Source organism: Pelophylax lessonae (assembly GCF_965119305.1).
Source record: "Pelophylax lessonae genome assembly, chromosome: 6".
Classification (NCBI taxonomy): domain Eukaryota; kingdom Metazoa; phylum Chordata; class Amphibia; order Anura; family Ranidae; genus Pelophylax; species Pelophylax lessonae.
The window spans coordinates 185,821,495-185,843,098 of record NC_138773.1 but is presented as its reverse complement, the minus strand read 5'-3'; the positions used below and the strand labels follow the sequence as shown (position 1 = coordinate 185,843,098).

Genomic DNA, 21,604 nt, shown 5'->3' with positions numbered 1-21,604 from the left:
TAAACCACACATGTGAGGTATCGCCGCGATCTCCAGCGCAAGAGCAATAATTAAGAAAAAAGAGCTACTCTGTTACTCTAAACTGATAACCGTTAAACATTTTAAACCATCGCCTATGGAGATTTTTATTGACCGTAGTTTGTCGCCATTCCGCGGGTTGTGTGCAATTTTAAACCATAACAGGTTAGGTATCTGTTTACTCGGCGTGACATCATCTTTCACAATATGCAAAAAAAATTGGCTAACTTTAGTTTATAGTTTTTTTTAAATGCAGTGAAATGTATTTTTTCCAAAAAAATGGCGTTTGAAAGACCACTGTGCAAATACCACGTGACAAAAAATATTGTAAAGACCGCCATTTTATTCTCCAGAGAATTTGCTAAAAAATATATATAATGTTTGGGGGTTCTAAGTAATTTTCTAGCAAAAAATACTGATTTTAACTGGTAAACAGCATTTGGCAGAAATGGGCTAGGTCCAGAAGTGGTTAAATTTACCACCAATGGATTGTACTTCTTGCCACCTTTATATGTACTGTAGAGTACAGCTTACTAGTGCTACTGTCTGTATCCACAGATTCTCATTGCATTCTCTTTTTTATTTCTGGCAGCACTGAAAATGGGACATTATGGCCACCCAAGCTGAGGCTAGATTAGAAAGTCTCAAGGAACAAGCTTGTATAGCAGGCACGCTGTCCCTGAATTATGTGAAAAACCCATATAGACTATAATGTAAAAGTATTCATTATGGCATTCCTCATTTTGGCCACAAGATGGGAGTATGGAGATGTAGTCTTTCCCCCTAATGCTCAGTGCTAGGACAGTAACATCATTTCTTGCCAGCAGAATAGGATCATTTCTTTCAAATAATTTTCAGCCTGATAGTAAAATATTTATTTGATCTGTTACAGTCTGATGTCCTATTACCTTATGTCTGCAGTAGAATTATATTAACTGAGGCTGTTCTTTGGGTTGAGGGGCAGAACATAGAACCTAAAATTATCAAGTGGCTCCTACAGGGGTGTAGCAGAACAATTGTAATGTAGGACAAATTGTCTCACTAGCCTAGCAGAAGTTTGGTTCTTAATGTACAAAGCCAAAGCAGGTGAATTTTGAGTAAACTGTGTGACCAACTATACAACTAGAATCAGTGTGGCACTGCCATCATTTAGTGTATTTTCAGCAGCATGATGTGTGTGCCACAGTGGGCCCTGTTTGGCTGTTCTACAAAGCCAATGCAAAAGTTCTGCCTTAATTTTATTATGTGTCAGTATGGTTTTTCTATTAGGCTTTCACACTCTTTTTTAGAAAGTCTATAGTGCAGTCCTTACTTCTTAGAAGTATCTCTAATCTTCTGCTCTGTGCTTTGCTTCATTTGCTTTTGAAGATGTTGTAAGTAGTTTTCTTTGAGATAAGTTTCCCAGGAAAGGAGAGCAGTTTCTTCATTCTTTTCTAGTTTTTCTTCTAACAGAAATGAAAGTAAGAAACAATGATTAGATACATTTTGTGAGGAAACTACACCCCAAATTGATGATATGTATCTTTGCTTTTTGACCTATAGAAACCATTTTATTATCCAGACTAATCATCAGGTACTGTTATGCTCCAAAGAGGTAGAAATACAAGTGATAAGGGATGGACCAAAAGTACAAGGGACAAGGTACAGCTAAAAACAATCAAGGGTCAGACAAAGGACAGTATTAATGACAAAAGGTCTAGGATGATAAAAGGCTTTAGTGATGAGGCAAATTAAATATTGACCATGTAAGATTTCTGTTGGGAGACAAAGTGGCTTATATTTAAAGATCATTGACTGATGTAAATTCATAAACCTGTTCATTGGGCTCTATTTATGGCAATGAAATCCATGTAAAGTACCTTAATTACTTACCTGTCCAGCTGCCATCTCTCCTCCTAGCGCCAGATAACATCTTTGTTGCTGGGCAATGGGACATAGTGCATGCCTCCTGGCTGGCTTGCATGTCTGTTGCTGAGCAATGAGCTGTGGAGCACACATCCTCACTCCTACTGTCAAGCCTGCCACCTGTACTTCCCCCAGCTCCTGCCAGTTGCTGGGCAATGGGGCTTGTTACACCCCTCTGGCTCAAGATTTGGCTCAAGGCACAGGAGGCACTTTACTTAAACCCTGCAAGTCCATGCCTGCCCGAAGACTTGTGTTCCTGCTACTCAAATGCACCTGATCTGTTTGTTTATCCTTGTCACTGTCCTCTGCTACATTCTCAGAATACACATAAGGTTGATTTACTAAAACTGGAGAGTGCAAAATCAGGTGCAGCTGTTCATGGTACCCAATCAGCTACTAACTTAAGCTTGTTCAATTAAGCTGCACCAGATTTTGCACTCTCCAGTTTTCATAAATCAACCCCTACTGTCTTCTGCATGCCCTGACCTTTGCTACATTCTTGGATTGTGCCTACTGTCTGCGGCAAGCCCTTCGTTCTGTAGAATGATGTGTGTATGGAAGATCTCCTCTGCTGTTAAGCCAAATTGCTCCTGCTCTACGTCTGGGTTTAGGTGAACTACAGAGCCACATTTCTAACTCATAAATAAAAAGGAGGAATTCACTTCACTCCGAAAGCATCACACAAACAATCACTATAACTGTCCCCACCTTGGGACCTTCCTTCTAACTAATTTCACCCAAAAGGGCTTACTCACCCTTTCGGGTGAAACACATTAGAGGGGTAAGCCTTTTCAGGTGTAACGTATTAGAGGGGAAGTCCTGAAGGCCGGGACAGTCATAGCGATTGTTGGCTTTAATAAATTAGAGTCTGTTTGTTGCTACTGGAGTGCAGAGAAGACCTGACCTCTGCTACATTTTCTAGTTCTCCAGTCTGCCCTTTGCCTAACTAGCTCCTCCCTGTCCAGTGGTGTGTCTGCCATACTATACAGTATGTCTCCATCGCTGCAAGGTACATTCTTCCTTTACTTTATGTCTGCTTGTTGCATTTTACTAGTATTGGTAGGCCTGCCCCCCTTAAAAGAAGGTGGCTGCCAGAAGAATAACTAGAGCCTTCAGGTCCCCCGTGCAAGAAACTATGAAGGGCACCCCTGACCCCCAGCTGGGGCTTTTCCCTCTGAGCCTGAGCCCTTCCTTCCCAGCCCTGACCTTTCCCTCGGAGCCTGGGGTCCTTTACTCCAGTCACGGGGCCCTTTATTATGGTTCCACAGTAGGACCCTTTCACATGTTCTGCAATGAGTGTAACCTTACTTGTTCTGCCACTGGTATCAGTAGTTTTTTCATTTTTTTTTTTAACATTTGTTTTTACCATTGTGTTATTATTTTATTTTTTTTACAATTAAATTTTTTATTATTTTTTTTATACAATTTTTACAGGAGCCCCATTAGGGGCTTTGGTGCAACATCAGGAGTCTAAACAGCCCTCAATCTCCATCTCTGCAGCCTCAGCTACACAGAAGGAATGGACAAGAATAGCCCTGCCCAAAGCTTCCCATTCATTCACAAACCTATACTTACTAAACACAGTTTACTAAGTCTCCATCTTGAACAGCCAGCAGGAAAGGGGAGGGGGAAAGCCACTGCGCAGGGGGGACAGGGAAGCACACATGGCCAGAAGGCAGTAGGATAGGTAGGGGAGCGGGGGTGGTATAAAGAGGAACCAATGCCCTCCATCTTTCTCCTGCAGCCTCTAAATGCTTGCAGGAGGGAGAGGATGAGAAGTAGGCTTTTAGTGGCTACAGGAGGAAGATGGAGGGTATTGATTCTATCTATTTGCCGCCCCCACTATCCCTCCTATCCAGGTGTACAAGTGTGGGGCTGGATCGCAATTGCAACCCCTGTAGTTATGCCTCTGGTGAATGCTATAAGGGAAAGTACACTAGCCCACCAGTTACTCAGACTGGAGTGCCTGCATCTAGACATTATAATTCAGAGATAAAATAAAGGCAGAATAGCCCTCTAAGACATGCGGAGTATACGCAGAACATGAAATAATAATAAACAAATATATACTACTGACAAATATTTCCACATGTACAGCATATGCCATAGACTAACGTCTGTCATTCAAAGGTAAACTCCAGGCACATACAGTTTAATAACGGTACCCCAGGAGGACGTCAGTTTTGACGAAATGCGTCAGAGCGTGCTGACGTCACCCACATTGAGCCCAGAAGGACGGGCAGATCTTCTAGCCGGCCGCGGCTTTGTTTTTATGCTCATTATTCGATATTTATGTAAGTGTCTTTTCATTTTTTAGTAAAACTACTTTGATGGTATGCACTATGGAGCCCCTTATGCTTTATTTTTCCATAATGGTGGTCACCCATCCGTGAATCTGAGGTGTGTAGCCGGCAGTGGGCGATACACAACGTTCTGCGGACATCCAGGTGTATTTATTCTCTGGTGGTTCTTCCAAGCCATCTTGCTGATTGAAAAGTCTGCCATAATTTGGCTTCTGGTAAGCAGATTCACAGTTGGTGGTGGCATTGAGCACTGGTCTGGGACACTATTAAGTTAATTTTTGCATGGTTTTCACTTCATTTGGGACTTTTTTGGACTATTTACATTTATCATTTATTAATCAGTCCATAATTTCTATTTTATTGCTCACATGTATGATTGACAATATTCATTTTTGATTTAATTTGTGTTATATACTTGCATTATCACGTCACTTTAGCGCAGCTTATTTGATTTACATACAGTTTAATGCAGGTAGATAATGATTAAAATTGAGATAAGGAACATACTAATACTGGGTAAGAGGAAAGTGATAACTTCATCAGTCTATTGCTGTTCCTACATTATCCAATCACAGGCTATAGAGAATAGGAAGTCTAACTCAGGGCTGTGTAAATCTCAGTTTGGTTGGGCAAAACTTCAGCTACCTTGACAAGTAAAACAGTTCCATATATATTAAAACTTTGTATTTGTTTGTTTGTCTGGAATTCAGCTTAAAGACTACACTAAGGTCAGACTAATGAGAATGAGCTCTTACTAAGTTGCTTTTGTCTTCCTGCAGGTTCATGAAGAATGACGTTTTTGACAAACTGATGCAGATGATTAAGGAGAATAAAGGGTGGAGGGGCAGGTGGCCGACCATGATACTCCTCAATTAAATCATGTCGCTGGAATTTCCAGATCTGATCTGTATGTTCCTGGACCTGTTGAAAAGTGTAGCTAAAAAATACAGGTAGATAAATTAACAGAATAAAAAAACATGATTGAATAATTGAGTATAAAGATCATCTAACAAATGATTATGCTGCATTTAACTATTATTATTATATTTATTAATACAAAACTGTAGAAAAAAAACAGTACAATTTAGAACACAGTGAATGATGGAGATGAGCAAACCTTAAAATCTGCTTCACTGACATTAAGCGGATCTTCGCTACATCTGTCACCACAAACCAAAAACATTATATCATTCATTTTTATTATTCAAAGCAAACATCCCCATCCATCCATGGATGAAGATCCTTTATTTTGGTGAGAAATTACTTTGAAAAACACCCCCTAGCATTTCTGGCTGTGGCCATCTAAGGGAAAATGATTCATGTAGCATTTACTTTCTGCCCTTAGCTCAAGTATGCGTGCAGGAGATTGTGCTTAGCTGAGAACACCCCTCCTCCTCTCCTGAAGCCTCCTGGGATGTATGACATAATTTGCCTAGGCAGGAAACCAGGAAGTAACTGAAGAAATGTAAAAAAAAAAAGTTTAAAACTAGTAAATATTATACACTTTCCTATCTATTTACTAATGCTAGCAGCATGAGGATTAAAAATAATCAATGTTGATTGGTAGAGGGAAGTTCCACTTTAGCTCCCACAAGCTGATTTACAAAGTCTATATCTCACAGTTTTTCAAAGTTCTGTTATTTTTTCAGATTTGTTTTGTGTGTGAACTATAACTCAGAACATTTCTCCTTGAAAAGCAAAGAAAAAACTTTTTGTTAATCAAATTTTTTTTGTCAGTGTACGCATATTTCTGAGATGGGGCAGTGGATAGTGTTGAGCGAACACGGACTGTATTATTCGTGTTCGTACCGAATAATTGGATTTTTTGTACCCGAACACGGACACGGACACTTTACTGTATGTTCGGGTAAAAATCCGTGTTCGGTCGTTTTATTTCCGGGTTTTGCATGCTTTGGCGCTCTTTTCATGGCGGGCTTTCAACAGCCAATCAACAATCGTTTAACTGGTGTGCCTTAAGCCATCCCAGCCATGCCTGCAAATGTCTCAGTAGCTGTGATTGGCCGTCTGAAGCATGTGACCAAGTCTTTATAAGTTCGAGGCAGCCGCAGCGGCGTCATTATGCTGCTTAGATTCAGGGACAGAGCACACATCAACGTGCTGGCTGCTGATTAGGGAAAGATAGGCAGGAAAAAACCATTTGTGTCCGGATAGAATTGAGGGACAGGTCGGAGTGTTTAGGCAGGGCGAGTTGTAGGCATTTTAGGGATAGAGTCTGCTGAATTATAGGGTCAGTGTCTTCTACAAACTACAATCGATATTGCTGTGTGGGGGGTGGGGTGAATCTGCACTCAATCCTGATCTACGATCTCTTCTCAATCCTGTTAGGGACAGAGTCTGCTGAATTTTAGGGAAACTGTGTTCTACAAACTACAATCGATATTGCTGTGTGGTGTGGGATTGGAGATAGGCAGGTGTCAGTGATCCACATCCATTTTTCTGTGTGTGAGCTGCAGTGAACACAATCTTTTTGGGCTGCAGTGAACACAATCTTTTTGGGCTGCAGTGAACACAATCTTTTTGGGCTGCAGTGAACACAATCTTTTTGGGGTGCAGTGAACAAAATCTTTTTGGGGTGCAGTGAACACAATCCTTTTTGGTGTGCAGTGAACACAATCTTTGTGGGGTGCAGTGAACAAAATCCTTTGTGGGGTGCAGTGAACACAATCTTTTTGGGGTGCAGTGAACAAAATCCTTTTTGGGGTGCAGTGAACAACATCCTTTTTGGGGTGCAGTGAACACAATCTTTTTGGGGTGCAGTGAACAAAATCCTTTGTGGGGTGCAGTGAACACAATCTTTTTGGGGTGGAGTGAACAACATCCTTTTTGGGGTGCAGTGAACAAAATCCTTTTTGGGGTGCAGTGAACAAAATCATTTTTGGGGTGCAGTGAACACAATCTTTTTGGGGTGCAGTGAACACAATCTTTGTGGGGTGCAGTGAACACAATCTTTTTGGGGTGGAGTGAACAACATCCTTTTTGGGGTGCAGTGAACAACATCCTTTTTGGGGTGCAGTGAACACAATCTTTTTGGGGTGCAGTGAACACAATCTTTGTGGGGTACAGTGAACAGAATCTTTGTGGGGTGCAGTGAACACAATCTTTGGGGGGTACAGTGAACACAATCTTTGTGAGGTGCAGTGAACACAATCTTTGTGGGGTGCAGTGAACACAATCATTGTGGGGTGCAGTGAACTCAATCTTTGTGGGGTACAGTGAACACAATCTCATACTTCTGAAGGTTTGAGGGTGCTGCCTGTTCCATACTCCCCCTACTCCTAGCCTTTTAGGGGTACAAACAATAGTAATTGGGGCCTAGTGTGGTTGTGTACGTGTGATATACATACACTTTTTTGGGATCATATTTTCTATTCCGCTATTTAATCAAAAACCTTTGGGGATCAGTTAAATTGGGGGATAGTCTGTGTTGGTACGTGTGAGAGAGATCCACCTTTCCAAGTTGTTGGGGTTCATCTCATACTTCTGAAGGTTTGAGGGTGCTGCCTGTTCCATACTCCCCCTACTCCTAGCCTTTTAGGGGTACAAACAATAGTAATTGGGGCCTAGTGTGGTTGTGTACGTGTGATATACATACACTTTTTTGGGATCATATTTTCTATTCCGCTATTTAATCAAAAACCTTTGGGGATCAGTTAAATTGGGGGATAGTCTGTGTTGGTACGTGTGAGAGAGATCCACCTTTCCAAGTTGTTGGGGTTCATCTCATACTTCTGAAGGTTTGAGGGTGCTGCCTGTTCCATACTCCCCCTACTCCTAGCCTTTTAGGGGTACAAACAATAGTAATTGGGGCCTAGTGTGGTTGTGTACGTGTGATATACATACACTTTTTTGGGATCATATTTTCTATTCCGCTATTTAATCAAAAACCTTTGGGGATCAGTTAAATTGGGGGATAGTCTGTGTTGGTACGTGTGAGAGAGATCCACCTTTCCAAGTTGTTGGGGTTCATCTCATACTTCTGAAGGTTTGAGGGTGCTGCCTGTTCCATACTCCCCCCTACTCCTAGCCTTTTAGGGGTACAAACAATAGTAATTGGGGCCTAGTGTGGTTGTGTACGTGTGATATACATACACTTTTTTGGGATCATATTTTCTATTCCGCTATTTAATCAAAAACCTTTGGGGATCAGTTAAATTGGGGGATAGTCTGTGTTGGTACGTGTGAGAGAGATCCACCTTTCCAAGTTGTTGGGGTTCATCTCATACTTCTGAAGGTTTGAGGGTGCTGCCTGTTCCATACTCCCCCTACTCCTAGCCTTTTAGGGGTACAAACAATAGTAATTGGGGCCTAGTGTGGTTGTGTACGTGTGATATACATACACTTTTTTGGGATCATATTTTCTATTCCGCTATTTAATCAAAAACCTTTGGGGATCAGTTAAATTGGGGGATAGTCTGTGTTGGTACGTGTGAGAGAGATCCACCTTTCCAAGTTGTTGGGGTTCATCTCATACTTCTGAAGGTTTGAGGGTGCTGCCTGTTAAATACTCCCCCTACTCCTAGCCTTTTAGGGGTACAAACAATAGTAATTGGGGCCTAGTGTGGTTGTGTACGTGTGATATACATACACTTTTTTGGGATCATATTTTCTATTCCGCTATTTAATCAAAAACCTTTGGGGATCAGTTAAATTGGGGGATAGTCTGTGTTGGTACGTGTGAGAGAGATCCACCTTTCCAAGTTGTTGGGGTTCATCTCATACTTCTGAAGGTTTGAGGGTGCTGCCTGTTCCATACTCCCCCCTACTCCTAGCCTTTTAGGGGTACAAACAATAGTAATTGGGGCCTAGTGTGGTTGTGTACGTGTGATATACATACACTTTTTTGGGATCATATTTTCTATTCCGCTATTTAATCAAAAACCTTTGGGGATCAGTTAAATTGGGGGATAGTCTGTGTTGGTACGTGTGAGAGAGATCCACCTTTCCAAGTTGTTGGGGTTCATCTCATACTTCTGAAGGTTTGAGGGTGCTGCCTGTTCCATACTCCCCCTACTCCTAGCCTTTTAGGGGTACAAACAATAGTAATTGGGGCCTAGTGTGGTTGTGTACGTGTGATATACATACACTTTTTTGGGATCATATTTTCTATTCCGCTATTTAATCAAAAACCTTTGGGGATCAGTTAAATTGGGGGATAGTCTGTGTTGGTACGTGTGAGAGAGATCCACCTTTCCAAGTTGTTGGGGTTCATCTCATACTTCTGAAGGTTTGAGGGTGCTGCCTGTTCCATACTCCCCCTACTCCTAGCCTTTTAGGGGTACAAACAATAGTAATTGGGGCCTAGTGTGGTTGTGTACGTGTGATATACATACACTTTTTTGGGATCATATTTTCTATTCCGCTATTTAATCAAAAACCTTTGGGGATCAGTTAAATTGGGGGATAGTCTGTGTTGGTACGTGTGAGAGAGATCCACCTTTCCAAGTTGTTGGGGTTCATCTCATACTTCTGAAGGTTTGAGGGTGCTGCCTGTTCCATACTCCCCCTACTCCTAGCCTTTTAGGGGTACAAACAATAGTAATTGGGGCCTAGTGTGGTTGTGTACGTGTGATATACATACACTTTTTTGGGATCATATTTTCTATTCCGCTATTTAATCAAAAACCTTTGGGGATCAGTTAAATTGGGGGATAGTCTGTGTTGGTACGTGTGAGAGAGATCCACCTTTCCAAGTTGTTGGGGTTCATCTCATACTTCTGAAGGTTTGAGGGTGCTGCCTGTTCCATACTCCCCCTACTCCTAGCCTTTTAGGGGTACAAACAATAGTAATTGGGGCCTAGTGTGGTTGTGTACGTGTGATATACATACACTTTTTTGGGATCATATTTTCTATTCCGCTATTTAATCAAAAACCTTTGGGGATCAGTTAAATTGGGGGATAGTCTGTGTTGGTACGTGTGAGAGAGATCCACCTTTCCAAGTTGTTGGGGTTCATCTCATACTTCTGAAGGTTTGAGGGTGCTGCCTGTTCCATACTCCCCCTACTCCTAGCCTTTTAGGGGTACAAACAATAGTAATTGGGGCCTAGTGTGGTTGTGTACGTGTGATATACATACACTTTTTTGGGATCATATTTTCTATTCCGCTATTTAATCAAAAACCTTTGGGGATCAGTTAAATTGGGGGATAGTCTGTGTTGGTACGTGTGAGAGAGATCCACCTTTCCAAGTTGTTGGGGTTCATCTCATACTTCTGAAGGTTTGAGGGTGCTGCCTGTTCCATACTCCCCCTACTCCTAGCCTTTTAGGGGTACAAACAATAGTAATTGGGGCCTAGTGTGGTTGTGTACGTGTGATATACATACACTTTTTTGGGATCATATTTTCTATTCCGCTATTTAATCAAAAACCTTTGGGGATCAGTTAAATTGGGGGATAGTCTGTGTTGGTACGTGTGAGAGAGATCCACCTTTCCAAGTTGTTGGGGTTCATCTCATACTTCTGAAGGTTTGAGGGTGCTGCCTGTTCCATACTCCCCCTACTCCTAGCCTTTTAGGGGTACAAACAATAGTAATTGGGGCCTAGTGTGGTTGTGTACGTGTGATATACATACACTTTTTTTGGATCATATTTTCTATTCCGCTATTTAATCAAAAACCTTTGGGGATCAGTTAAATTGGGGGATAGTCTGTGTTGGTACGTGTGAGAGAGATCCACCTTTCCAAGTTGTTGGGGTTCATCTCATACTTCTGAAGGTTTGAGGGTGCTGCCTGTTCCATACTCCCCCTACTCCTCATCTAGCCTTTTAGGGGTACAAACAATAGTAATTGGGGCCCAGTGTGGTTGTGTACGTGTGATATACATACACTTTTTTGGGATCATATTTTCTATTCCGCTATTTAATCAAAAACCTTTGGGGATCAGTTAAATTGGGGGATAGTCTGTGTCGGTACGTGTGAGAGAGATCCACCTTTCCAAGTTGTTGGGGTTCATCTCATACTTCTGAAGGTTTGAGGGTGCTGCCTGTTCCATACCCCCCCTACTCCTCATCTAGCCTTTTAGGGGTACAAACAATAGTAATTGGGGCCTAGTGTGGTTGTGTACGTGTGATATACATACACTTTTTTTGGATCATATTTTCTATTCCGCTATTTAATCAAAAACCTTTGGGGATCAGTTAAATTGGGGGATAGTCTGTGTCGGTACGTGTGAGAGAGATCCACCTTTCCAAGTTGTTGGGGTTCATCTCATACTTCTGAAGGTTTGAGGGTGCTGCCTGTTCCATACCCCCCCTACTCCTCATCTAGCCTTTTAGGGGTACAAACAATAGTAATTGGGGCCTAGTGTGGTTGTGTACGTGCGAGATACATACACTTTTTTTGATCATATTTCCTATTCCGCTATTCAATAAAAACCTTTGAGGATCAATTGAATTGCGGGATAGTCTGTGTCGGTACGTGTGAGAGAGATCCACCTTTCCAAGTTGTTGGGGTTCATCTCATACTTCTGAAGGTTTGAGGGTGCTGCCTGTTCCATACTCCCCCTACTCCTCATCTAGCCTTTTAGGGGTACAAACAATAGTAATTGGGGCCCAGTGTGGTTGTGTACGTGTGATATACATACACTTTTTTTGGATCATATTTTCTATTCCGCTATTTAATTTAACTGGGCCTCCATGCGAGACCTGTGTGCCTTGTTGCGCTGTTTTGAGTACTCCACCAACATGGCCAGTGGCAATGACGCCGTTCTCAGCTTAACTATCCCACTTCTATGCCTCCTTGAAAAAACAATTCGGGCGATGATGGAAGAGGATGTGGCACAGGATGAGGAGGAGGAGGAGGATGAAGAGGTAACATTTCCAAGGCTTTCAGGGCAGTCATTCGCAAGGGGCTCCGAGGGTGGGTTCCTGCACACGCAAACGCCAGGGACGCAATTGTCCAGCAGGGGCACAGTTCTGGAGGATGAGGAGGATGAGGAGGAGGAGGAGCTGGAGGAGGAGATGGAACCATGTTCACAGCAGGGTGGCACCCAGGCCAGCTCATGGCCATCACTGGTGCGTGGCTGGGGGGATACAGAGGACACGGACGATACACCTCCCACAGAGGACAGCCTTTCGTTGCCTCTGGGCAGCCTGGCACACATGAGCGATTACATGCTGCAGTGTCTCCACAACGACCGCCGAGTTGCCCACATTCTAACTTGTGCTGATTACTGGGTGGCCACGCTGCTGGATCCCCGTTACAAGGACAACGTACCGTCCTTAATTCACTCACTGGAGCGCGATCGCAAGATGCGCGAGTACAAGCGCACGCTGGTAGACGCCATGCTGCTGGCATTCCCATCTGACAGCGGGGCCACAGTGGAAGCACAAGGCAGAGGAGGAGGAGGAGGAGGTCGCCAACGCAACCAGGGCACCGCCAGCACCTCAGAAGGCAGGGTTAGCATGGCCGAAATGTGGAAAAGCTTTGTCAGCACGCCACAACAAACAGCAGCACCAGCAGCTCAGATGGAACGTCTTAGCAGGAGGCAGCATTTTACCAACATGGTGGAGCAGTATGTGTGCACACGCCTACATGTAGTGAATGACGGGTCTGCCCCCTTCAACTTCTGGGTCTCCAAATTGGGCACATGGCTTGAGCTTGCCCTTTACGCCTTGGAGGTGCTGGCGTGCCCTGCAGCCAGTGTATTATCTGAACGGGTATTTAGCACGGCTGGGGGCGTTATAACAGACAAGCGCAGCCGCCTGTCCAGAGACAATGTGGACAAGCTCACGTTCATTAAAATGAACCAGGCATGGATCCCACGGGACTTTTCCGTACCTTATGCAGAATAGCAATGGATACCGACCTTGCCCACCCATTGTTCCATTTTTGCTCTTTCTCACTCTTTTGGGGTGTACCCTCATTTAAAATTTTTGAAAAGAAGCAGTGTTGGCTACCTCGTCCTCCTCCTCAGGGCCAGATTAATGTAGGGGCTATTGGAGCTGCAGCTCCAGGCCCCTACCTTTTATATAGGCCCCGGGTTGGCCATATTCACTGTTACCGCTCTTCTGTCACTTGTAAACACAGAAGTCTGGCTTCTATGCTCGCTTCCCCAGGCAGCACCCTCAGAACCTCCCCACACAGCGTGAAGGCCGGACAAGGAGGGACAGTTGGCGATGCATGGATGTGTTTATGGGCTTCAGAGACAGCATCCCATGTTGAATTAGGCATGCATGGCTGCACCCTTCCTCCTCTGGGTGCATGGCAAGGCACGGCCCTTAAGGCCCTTCAAAATCCTCAGCACCAAGCCCATGATGCTGTTAATCCGGCCCTGGTCCTCCTCCACCGCCGCTTCCACCTACACCGCCCATAGGTGTGCGCAGCCTATTGCATTAAGGTGTGCACCCCAAAGTTGAAATACACATGCATGTGTTTGCCAGCAGGGAGAGTAATGTATCGGGGCCATGTACCTGTAGGCAAGGAGAAATAGAGCAGAGCAGGTCCCAGGGAGATCTTTCCCATCTCCTCACTGGCAATGCTATGTGCCCTAGGTGATTAGGGTGTGCCCAGGCACACCCAGCACACCCTGTGCGCACGCCTATGTCACCGCCACATCCACCACCACCTCAACCTCCCTCCTACTCCATATGGGCCTCGTCCTTCAGAGATGAAGAAGAACATTGTTTTATTTTTCTGTTTTTTTTTTGTTGTTTTAAGTTATTTCCCTATCCACATTTGTTTGCAGAGCACTTGCCATGCTCTTAATTACGTTTTGCTGCCATTTGCAGCACTCTAGCCCTTTCCTTTGGTGTTTTAGAGCCATTTTAGTGCCTTAAAGTTCGGGTCCCCATTGACTTCAATGGGGTTCGGTGTCCGGGAAAAGTTCGGTAAAAGTCCGGGACACGGACCCGGACTTTTTTTTAAAGTTCGGCCGAACCCGTCGAACACGGACATCTAGGTGTTCGCTCAACCCTAGCAGTGGAATATAGGTGAGTCAATCCTCTGACTTATTCAGCTATGTGTGTAACTTCAAATTCAGCTACATTACATAGGGGTTAATTTACTAAAGGCAAATAGACTGTGCACTTTGCAAGTGCAGTTGATCCAAAGCTTTGTAAATGAGGTAAAGCATTATTATGCAAAGAATACCCAATCAGGAGCAATGAAAATAAAATAAAAAACTGCATTTTTGATTGCACATGTTTGGATGATGGAAGTCGGCAGAGCTCCCCCTAATTAACTAAGCTTTGGAGCAACTGCTCCTACAGAGTGCAACTGCACATTGCAAAGTGCACAATCTGTTTGCCTTTAGTATAGTTAATCAACCTCCTATAGCAGTGATGGCGAACCTTGGCACCGCAGATGTTTTGGAACTACATTTCCAATGATGCTCAACTACACTGCAGAGTGCATGAGCATCATAGAAAATGTAGTTCCAAAACATCTGGGGTGCCAAGGTTTGCCATCACTGCCCTAGAGTCTTTTTTTTTTTTTCAAAACTGTTTTTATTGAATTTTTGAGAAATTGCATAACAAGTAACAGACAAGTGACAAGTATGTAGCATCCATAGTAGTTATAAATACAATATAAAAGAACAGTAGAGATCTAGCAGTGTCAATCTGTAATCAAGGCATTACATGTAGTATGCAGTAACAACCGACAAGAACATGCAGCGTGTAACCATATCAGTAAGATATATGTCATACAGTGCCTTGCGAAAGTATTTCCTTTTCCACCTAGACATCTCCCCGGGTGTGCGGTAGGGTGTGCGGTACGTGAAGGAGTGTCGGTAGTTGCTGTGCTTCTCGTATGCTGGGTGTTTTGTCGGCCGGGTACGGAGAGCTCTCAGCTCAGGCGTCCATCCAGCACGTGCGCAAGCCACGCCCCCCCCCCCCCCCTAGAGTCTTTTTCAGCAAAGCATATAAGTTTAGACCTATTCTCAAATATGTGCCTGGAAAAGTAGCAAGGAAGGCATGCCCAGTGTCCAAAAAATGCTAATTTGAAGGTAGGTAGGTAGGTAGGTAGAGATAAATACATCAAGAAAATGCTTTTCGAGGGAAATGACTCCCCCTTCTTCAGGGCTATTGAGTAAACATGAAAGAATGCAAGGGAAACAGATACAAAAAATGAGGTATAAGTGCAAGAATGCCTTTTGATGTACACATACCTGTTTTTATAATATAATCTCAATTGTTTAGTCATTTCTTTTTATTTTTCTCTTTGTTTTGATCTGAAGGATTTCGGGTGCTTGACTTACCAGGCTCAGGGTAGGTTATTTTGGTTGGACTGGATTGGAATTACTCCTTCTGTGCCCCCCCCTTCTGTGGTTGTGGGGGCACTTGGGGTGATTTTTCGCCCTTGCTGTCCCTCTTGTGGAGCAGGGTTGGTGCCCCCTGGCCTGATTTCACCACATTTTGCCCTTTGGAGACATTAGTCTTCAATATGGCCACCAAGTGCTTCCGCACTGGGAGGGAGATCCAATGGGGCGCCGCTCTGAACAACTGTGAGCTGCAGCTTTGATGGCCCTTTCAACAGGGCCAGGGCCAGGCTTGTTGGTTTGTAGGGGAGGGAGGTTTCCTCCCCTCCTGTTTCTAGTGTAGTTAATGTGGCCCATCCAGCATCATGGCTGACACTGCTGGCTTGTTGCTGGTCGGTTGTGTGGCCGTGCCGCCAGATGGGTCTTGTACTGTATATGGTTAAGATTAGGAAGGTTTGTCTATTTTTTTTATCTTATTTTCATCTTTGGCATTTTTTTTTTTTGGGGGGGGGGGGTATTTTTTTTTGTGTTGTTTGTTGGTATTTTTTTTCTCTCTTTTGGTGATAATAGGTTACATTTTGGCACAGCCCACACACATTTCTGCTGTCTGGCCCTGCCTTCTGGACCCTTCCTGTTTTTGGCTTGATTGAACACCTGTATAATCCACAAGTGTTTTTAACAATTCCATATGTGATCATTATCATACCTTTGAATGTCGTTAGCAAGAACTTTTCCAGATTATTGTCACATTTAGGGGTTTTAGATGTGCATGTATAGTCAGTTAGCCCTTTTTGGGTTATTGTTCAATTATTACAACAATCTTTGAGCCTGTGGTTCCAGTGTTTTTTACATGTCTAATAAAGCAATTTTGTATTTTTATACATCTAACATCTCTGTGTGTTTAAAATCCCTGAAATCCAGAATTTTTTTATTTGCATTATGCAACTAAAGTGAAGCGCACAGTAACCCTAATTGCACTGTCACATATGATACAGTGGGACAGTGACTGTGATCAGCTAATTGCAGGTGCTATGATCATGCAATGCTCTAATATGAAAATTGTACCTTATGAAACAACATTGCCTGACTAATGCAAAGTGGTGGACAGAGCGAAGAATGGGGAATATGCAAGGAAGCCTGGGAAAAATCACTAGGAGCAAAAAATGCAGCAATCTCTTTTGGCATAACCCACCGCAAAATGTATAGATATCCTAATAAACCAAGAGATATGGTTTAGGAGATCTTGAATCCTGGTGCACAAATGGTTTTGGCAAGTCTTTCCTTGAGTAGGTTTGTTTTTTCTGTCATACACAAGATAGGGTAAACTAAGGGAACAATGACTATGTTATGGTAATTGAACAAAATGTAATAATAAAGCAAAAGTGACCTATGTGGCTTAATGAATATCACGACAAAAGAAAAAAAATGTATAATTGACAGAACTATTTAGGAAACAAAGGAAAAATCACTTAATGTTGAATAACTGAAAGTAGGGCAGTTATGTTTGATAATGCCTGAATATTCACTAGTTTAGGACCGGCCATATACAGTTCAAATCTTAGCCGGTTCAGCAGGAATCAGTTGAGATTCAAACCAGTAATGAGCAGGCTGAATGTATCAAGTTGATCGATCAACTTGGGTAAAACCAGCCTGCCCAATCCTCTTGCAATTATTGCTAGCGGCTGCATTAGGTGCTAGTGATAATCACTGTCTTTTCCTGGCAGGGGCGGATTACCCTGCCTGCCCCCCCCTCCCTTCTGGGAGAAGACAATGACCCAGCAGTGCTGATTCCCTTGTTAGCACTGTCTGTGTTGATGGGGGAATCAATTAAAAATTCCCTCCATGTATAGCCAGCCTAACGCATTTCTGACAATGGGCCATTAATAAGAAGTTGCCCAGGCTAAAATTATTAGCATCAGCATGAGCACAAATGACTCCTTTACTAACCCCCAGGGAGCTTGTGTAATAACCTACAATTAGGGATGAGCTTTGGGTTTGGGACAATGGAGTATTCAGCCTAAACAGTAACGGTTTCAGGTTTACTGAACAGGTGACCTAAATGGGCAGATTTGGCCTGTTTACCTGTGCCCAATCTCCAGCTGCTACTGCTTGTTGGCATGCTATGGTTGAGGGGGTTGGGTTGCGTGCTTGCTGCCTATCTGTCACGTTTGCTTTAATACATTGTGCAGGTAGTCCACTTCACATGCAGGTTTAAGGCATTATAAACGACAACAAACACAAGGGCGCACCGGCCTAGTGCATTATCTCTTAGACAGGTTTATTAAAATAATAGATTAAAAATACTCACAAACGAGTTACTTGATAAAAAGCACATCAAATAGATATAAAATCCTCAGCAACAAGATCGGGATTGAATCGTCCCCCTGAAGCTGTGCAGGTTTACGCATTTCAAGGCGGCACCTCTTCCTCAGAGCCTCCTATATCTATTTGATGTGCTTTTTATCAAGAAACTCGTTTGTGAGTATTTTTAATCTATTATTTTAATAAACCTTTCTAAGAGATAATGCACTAGGCCTGTGCGCCCTTGTGTTTGTTGTCGTTTATAGCATTTCCGGACCACCCTGGTCCAGCGAGGGGCTGCAAGGCTGAAGTATTATCAAGTTGCCATGTCATCTGTTCTCATCTACAAATCTACAGTCAGGTTGGATAGAGGACTGCACCACTCAGAGCGCAGGGAATAGGTGCTGCACAGACAGTACATTTGCAGGTTTAAGGCATTCCCTGGGAATGGTATTTAAAGTAATTGTATATTTTTAAAGGGTAACTCCACTTTCGTGGGGAAAAAAATAGCAACTAAAGAAAAAACAATATAGCTTATACAATTGCGACACAAATCCTATTGTAATTGAATATTAATAAAAATTCCCTTTCCTTTTCAATCTGCAGTCACTGTAATTTTATGAAATGCAATGCAATATGGCTACCTTAAGCTGTTCTGTACACAGAATGTGTACTGAACACCCCCCAGAAACATCATTTCCTGCTTGTATAATTGGCTCACCAATTTTCCCAGAAGTCTGCCTAAGATACATGTCAGATTTCAGGCATCCCCTGGAACACAAATATCCTTTTGGTGAGATACTCCCAATAGGAACACATCTAAAGGGATGCAGTCCCAGCAGATTTCTTCATTAGCGCCCTTCACCTGCCACAGCTGAATGATAATTATAAAACTACTCCAATTAGACTCACTTTCCCACAGAGCACAGAGGAACAAACAGGGATTTCTTCAGAATAACAAAAGCTAGGAATCTGCAACAACGTTTGTTAAAATCCTTGTAATGTACATATATCTCCCAGAGGGGAATGTTTTTTTCTCAACAAAAGTGGAGTTACTCTTTAATGTTGCCCTTTAGGCCTTTTTTTAAAAAAAACCTGCTCCATGCTGAATAGCATTTTTTTATTTTTATTTTTTGAAATGGTACATATTCCCTATGGTGGTGCCCAGCTACCCATGCACTTTTTCCAAACAGTCTGAAACCTGCATTGAAATAATATTTGGCTCCCATAAACTTCGATAGCGTTTGGGTGCTAAGTTGTTTGCAGATGTCTGAAATTGTTCAGCGAACGCCCAGTGAACCAAACTGCTCTGTTTGCTACTTACAACCTCCACAGTAGTACAGAAAAGTATGGTGTTCATTAGCACTGTGGCATTCCACTTTGGGGGTCTCCATTCTGGAAGCACCCACCAAGCACAAAATGGGATACATAATGGTAACAGCATGGCAATGAGCTCAAATGCTTGCTGGCTTTCCAATTATAAGGATACCAAACTGTATGGTAAATCGTCTAGCATTTGAAGTGGGTAGGAGGCATTTTTCTGTGTTGAGTTTTAAAAAAGGTCTTTTAAAAAATGAGAATACAGAATAAACAGATTGGCAGACACAAATTCATTGTAATGGGTTTTGGGAATGGATCAGATAAGTTAAAAAGAAAGCAGATTTCAAGATTTACACATGAGTTAGAGTTAATAATAAAAATGTCAGAAAATATTACTTGTCACCATAGCAACTAATAATTTGCTACCTTACATTTTGTTTGCTAAGGAATACAAATTAAAAAATACACAAAGACTATCCACAGTTAATTCCTAATACTTCTGTTGTTCTGTAGTACTTTAATTGTGAGTTGTGATAATGAATAATTTGTTGTATTATGGTAAAAGTACTACCACTTTTCAGTTCTTGAGTTTACCATGCATTTATTTTTAGCAATATTTTTTTGTAACTTGATTATCAAATCTGCCCAAAGTAAATACCAAATTTTAATTTTAAAGGACAAGTCCAGTTTCTAAAAAAAAAGCCCCCAGTCTGCACTCCCTACTCCTTAACCTACCATAGGCTAAAACTTCTCCACCCAATTGCTTTTCAAAATATCTGCATTTTCCATCACACTGCTGTGCCTGTGCTATAACTTCCCTTACCCTTAAATAGCTGTACCCATATCATTGGAGTAAGACCCTACTTAAGTCTATGGGAAGTTAATGCGTAGGAAGCACTAAAATGGTTTTTGCATATAGGTTGTACAAATAGCGGGATACATCCACTATCATAGAAATGTAAGAGAGCATGTGGGTGGGGGATGTTTTAGCTAAGTATATTAGAGGGGTAGGGAGTGGCAACTGGGAACTTTTTATCTAAACCTAAACCTGCCCTTTGACGAATGTGAACTAATAAGCATGTGCTATCTGTATGTTGGTAATGTTTGTATGACAAAGTAAAAATATTAGATGAGCTAAAGCCAGGAGTTATGCATTTAAAAGGGAAGCCTAAAAACAATGTGAAGGGTAACATGGACCTGGGGGATCTGAAGCTGAACACAAATATTTGAGAAGACTGATGAAGCACTTCACTCTGCCTTGGCAGTTGTACTTCACTATGGCACCTCGGTAAGAAAAAAAAAGAGATGACATGAGATGACAGAAATAGTAAAATTCCCTAACAAATAAAATGTCAAAACATTAGATGATCAGATGTACTGTATGTATCATAAAAAGTATTTGTGATAAATACCCTTTCTGCACTTACAACTAAAGCAGGGTATATAAGCAGAGTTTTTTTTTTTGTTGTTTAACCAGTGGGTTGAACAAAAAAAGCCTCAAAGATCCCCGCATTCACACAAGCAATGTGACTGCAGAAATCTTACCCGCTGCACTCCTGTATTCTGACAGTGGGGAATCCCCTCATCAGAATACATTGATCAGGGCTGTATCAGCTGATCTGGTTTTCCAAAAGGACCGTTTGACAGATGCCAGTCTAATGACCAGCTTCTGTTGAACAGACAGGGCTAAACAAGTACCTAAATTTGTCCTGTTCCTGCTGAACCGGCCAAATTTTGATATGTGTATACTCAGCTTAAATGTGAGTTATCAGATTTTGCGTAAAAAGTGACTTACTTAAACATGGCAATGAGGAGGTTTAGGAGAAGAATGTTGGTGAACAATAAGTAGAGGCACAGTAATAAAACAGTCAGCCACTGTGGAAATACTGGCTGGTGATTCTCCTTATTAGATTCAGGACATTTCTGTTTGTTTGGATCTGTCCCATTTACAGTGCATTGGTCAAGACTAAAATTCACTCCTACAATTAAAACAAAAATATAGTTCAATAAGTTAGCACTTTTTTTTTTTTTTTTACTATGCTATTCATTCAGAATTAATACATATTGGAATTTAAGCAGAACTAAACCTTCCTATTTTTTAAAGCCAAGGAATCTGCCATCTTAGCCGCTGTTTGATCTGCAATTGCCATGGTGCTGCAAATGTGATCAGCTACGACACCAGCCCTTTTGACAGTTATCATTCACAGCATGCCCTGAGTGTAAAGCCTTTGGGAAACAGTTACATCAATGGCTTAGTTCTGCTTTATCATGAAAAAATGTCTGAGAACTGGACTCAAGACATGTCAAAGCACAATTTAGTTCATTTACAAATTCAGTAAAAAATTAATCTGAAAAAAAAAAAATGAAATTGTTAAAGTTCGCTAATCAGTTTTCAGTATATTTCCGCACAGTTTGTATAAAACAGGCACTTTTCTCAATCCCATATAGAGGTGCGCTAAGTCCCAATAAAGAAAATGTGAAAATAAAAGTAAAAATAAAATAAAGTAAATAAAATGAAAAGTCCAAGTTGTGATGAAACAA

The 21,604-nt window shown here is 42.1% G+C and overlaps 1 protein-coding gene across 1 annotated transcript in view; it reads right to left on the bottom strand.

Moving 5' to 3' along the window:
* Positions 1-21,604, bottom strand: part of TRPM2 (transient receptor potential cation channel subfamily M member 2) — a 349,568-nt gene that overhangs the window by 48,667 nt on the left and 279,297 nt on the right. Inside the window, exons 22-24 of the mRNA XM_082260372.1 lie at positions 20,859-21,042; positions 4,982-5,163; positions 1,331-1,463 (exon numbers count right to left, since the gene is read on the bottom strand). Of these exons, the coding sequence (XP_082116498.1) occupies positions 1,331-1,463; positions 4,982-5,163; positions 20,859-21,042 (499 nt within the window). The remainder of the gene's footprint in view (positions 1-1,330; positions 1,464-4,981; positions 5,164-20,858; positions 21,043-21,604) is intronic.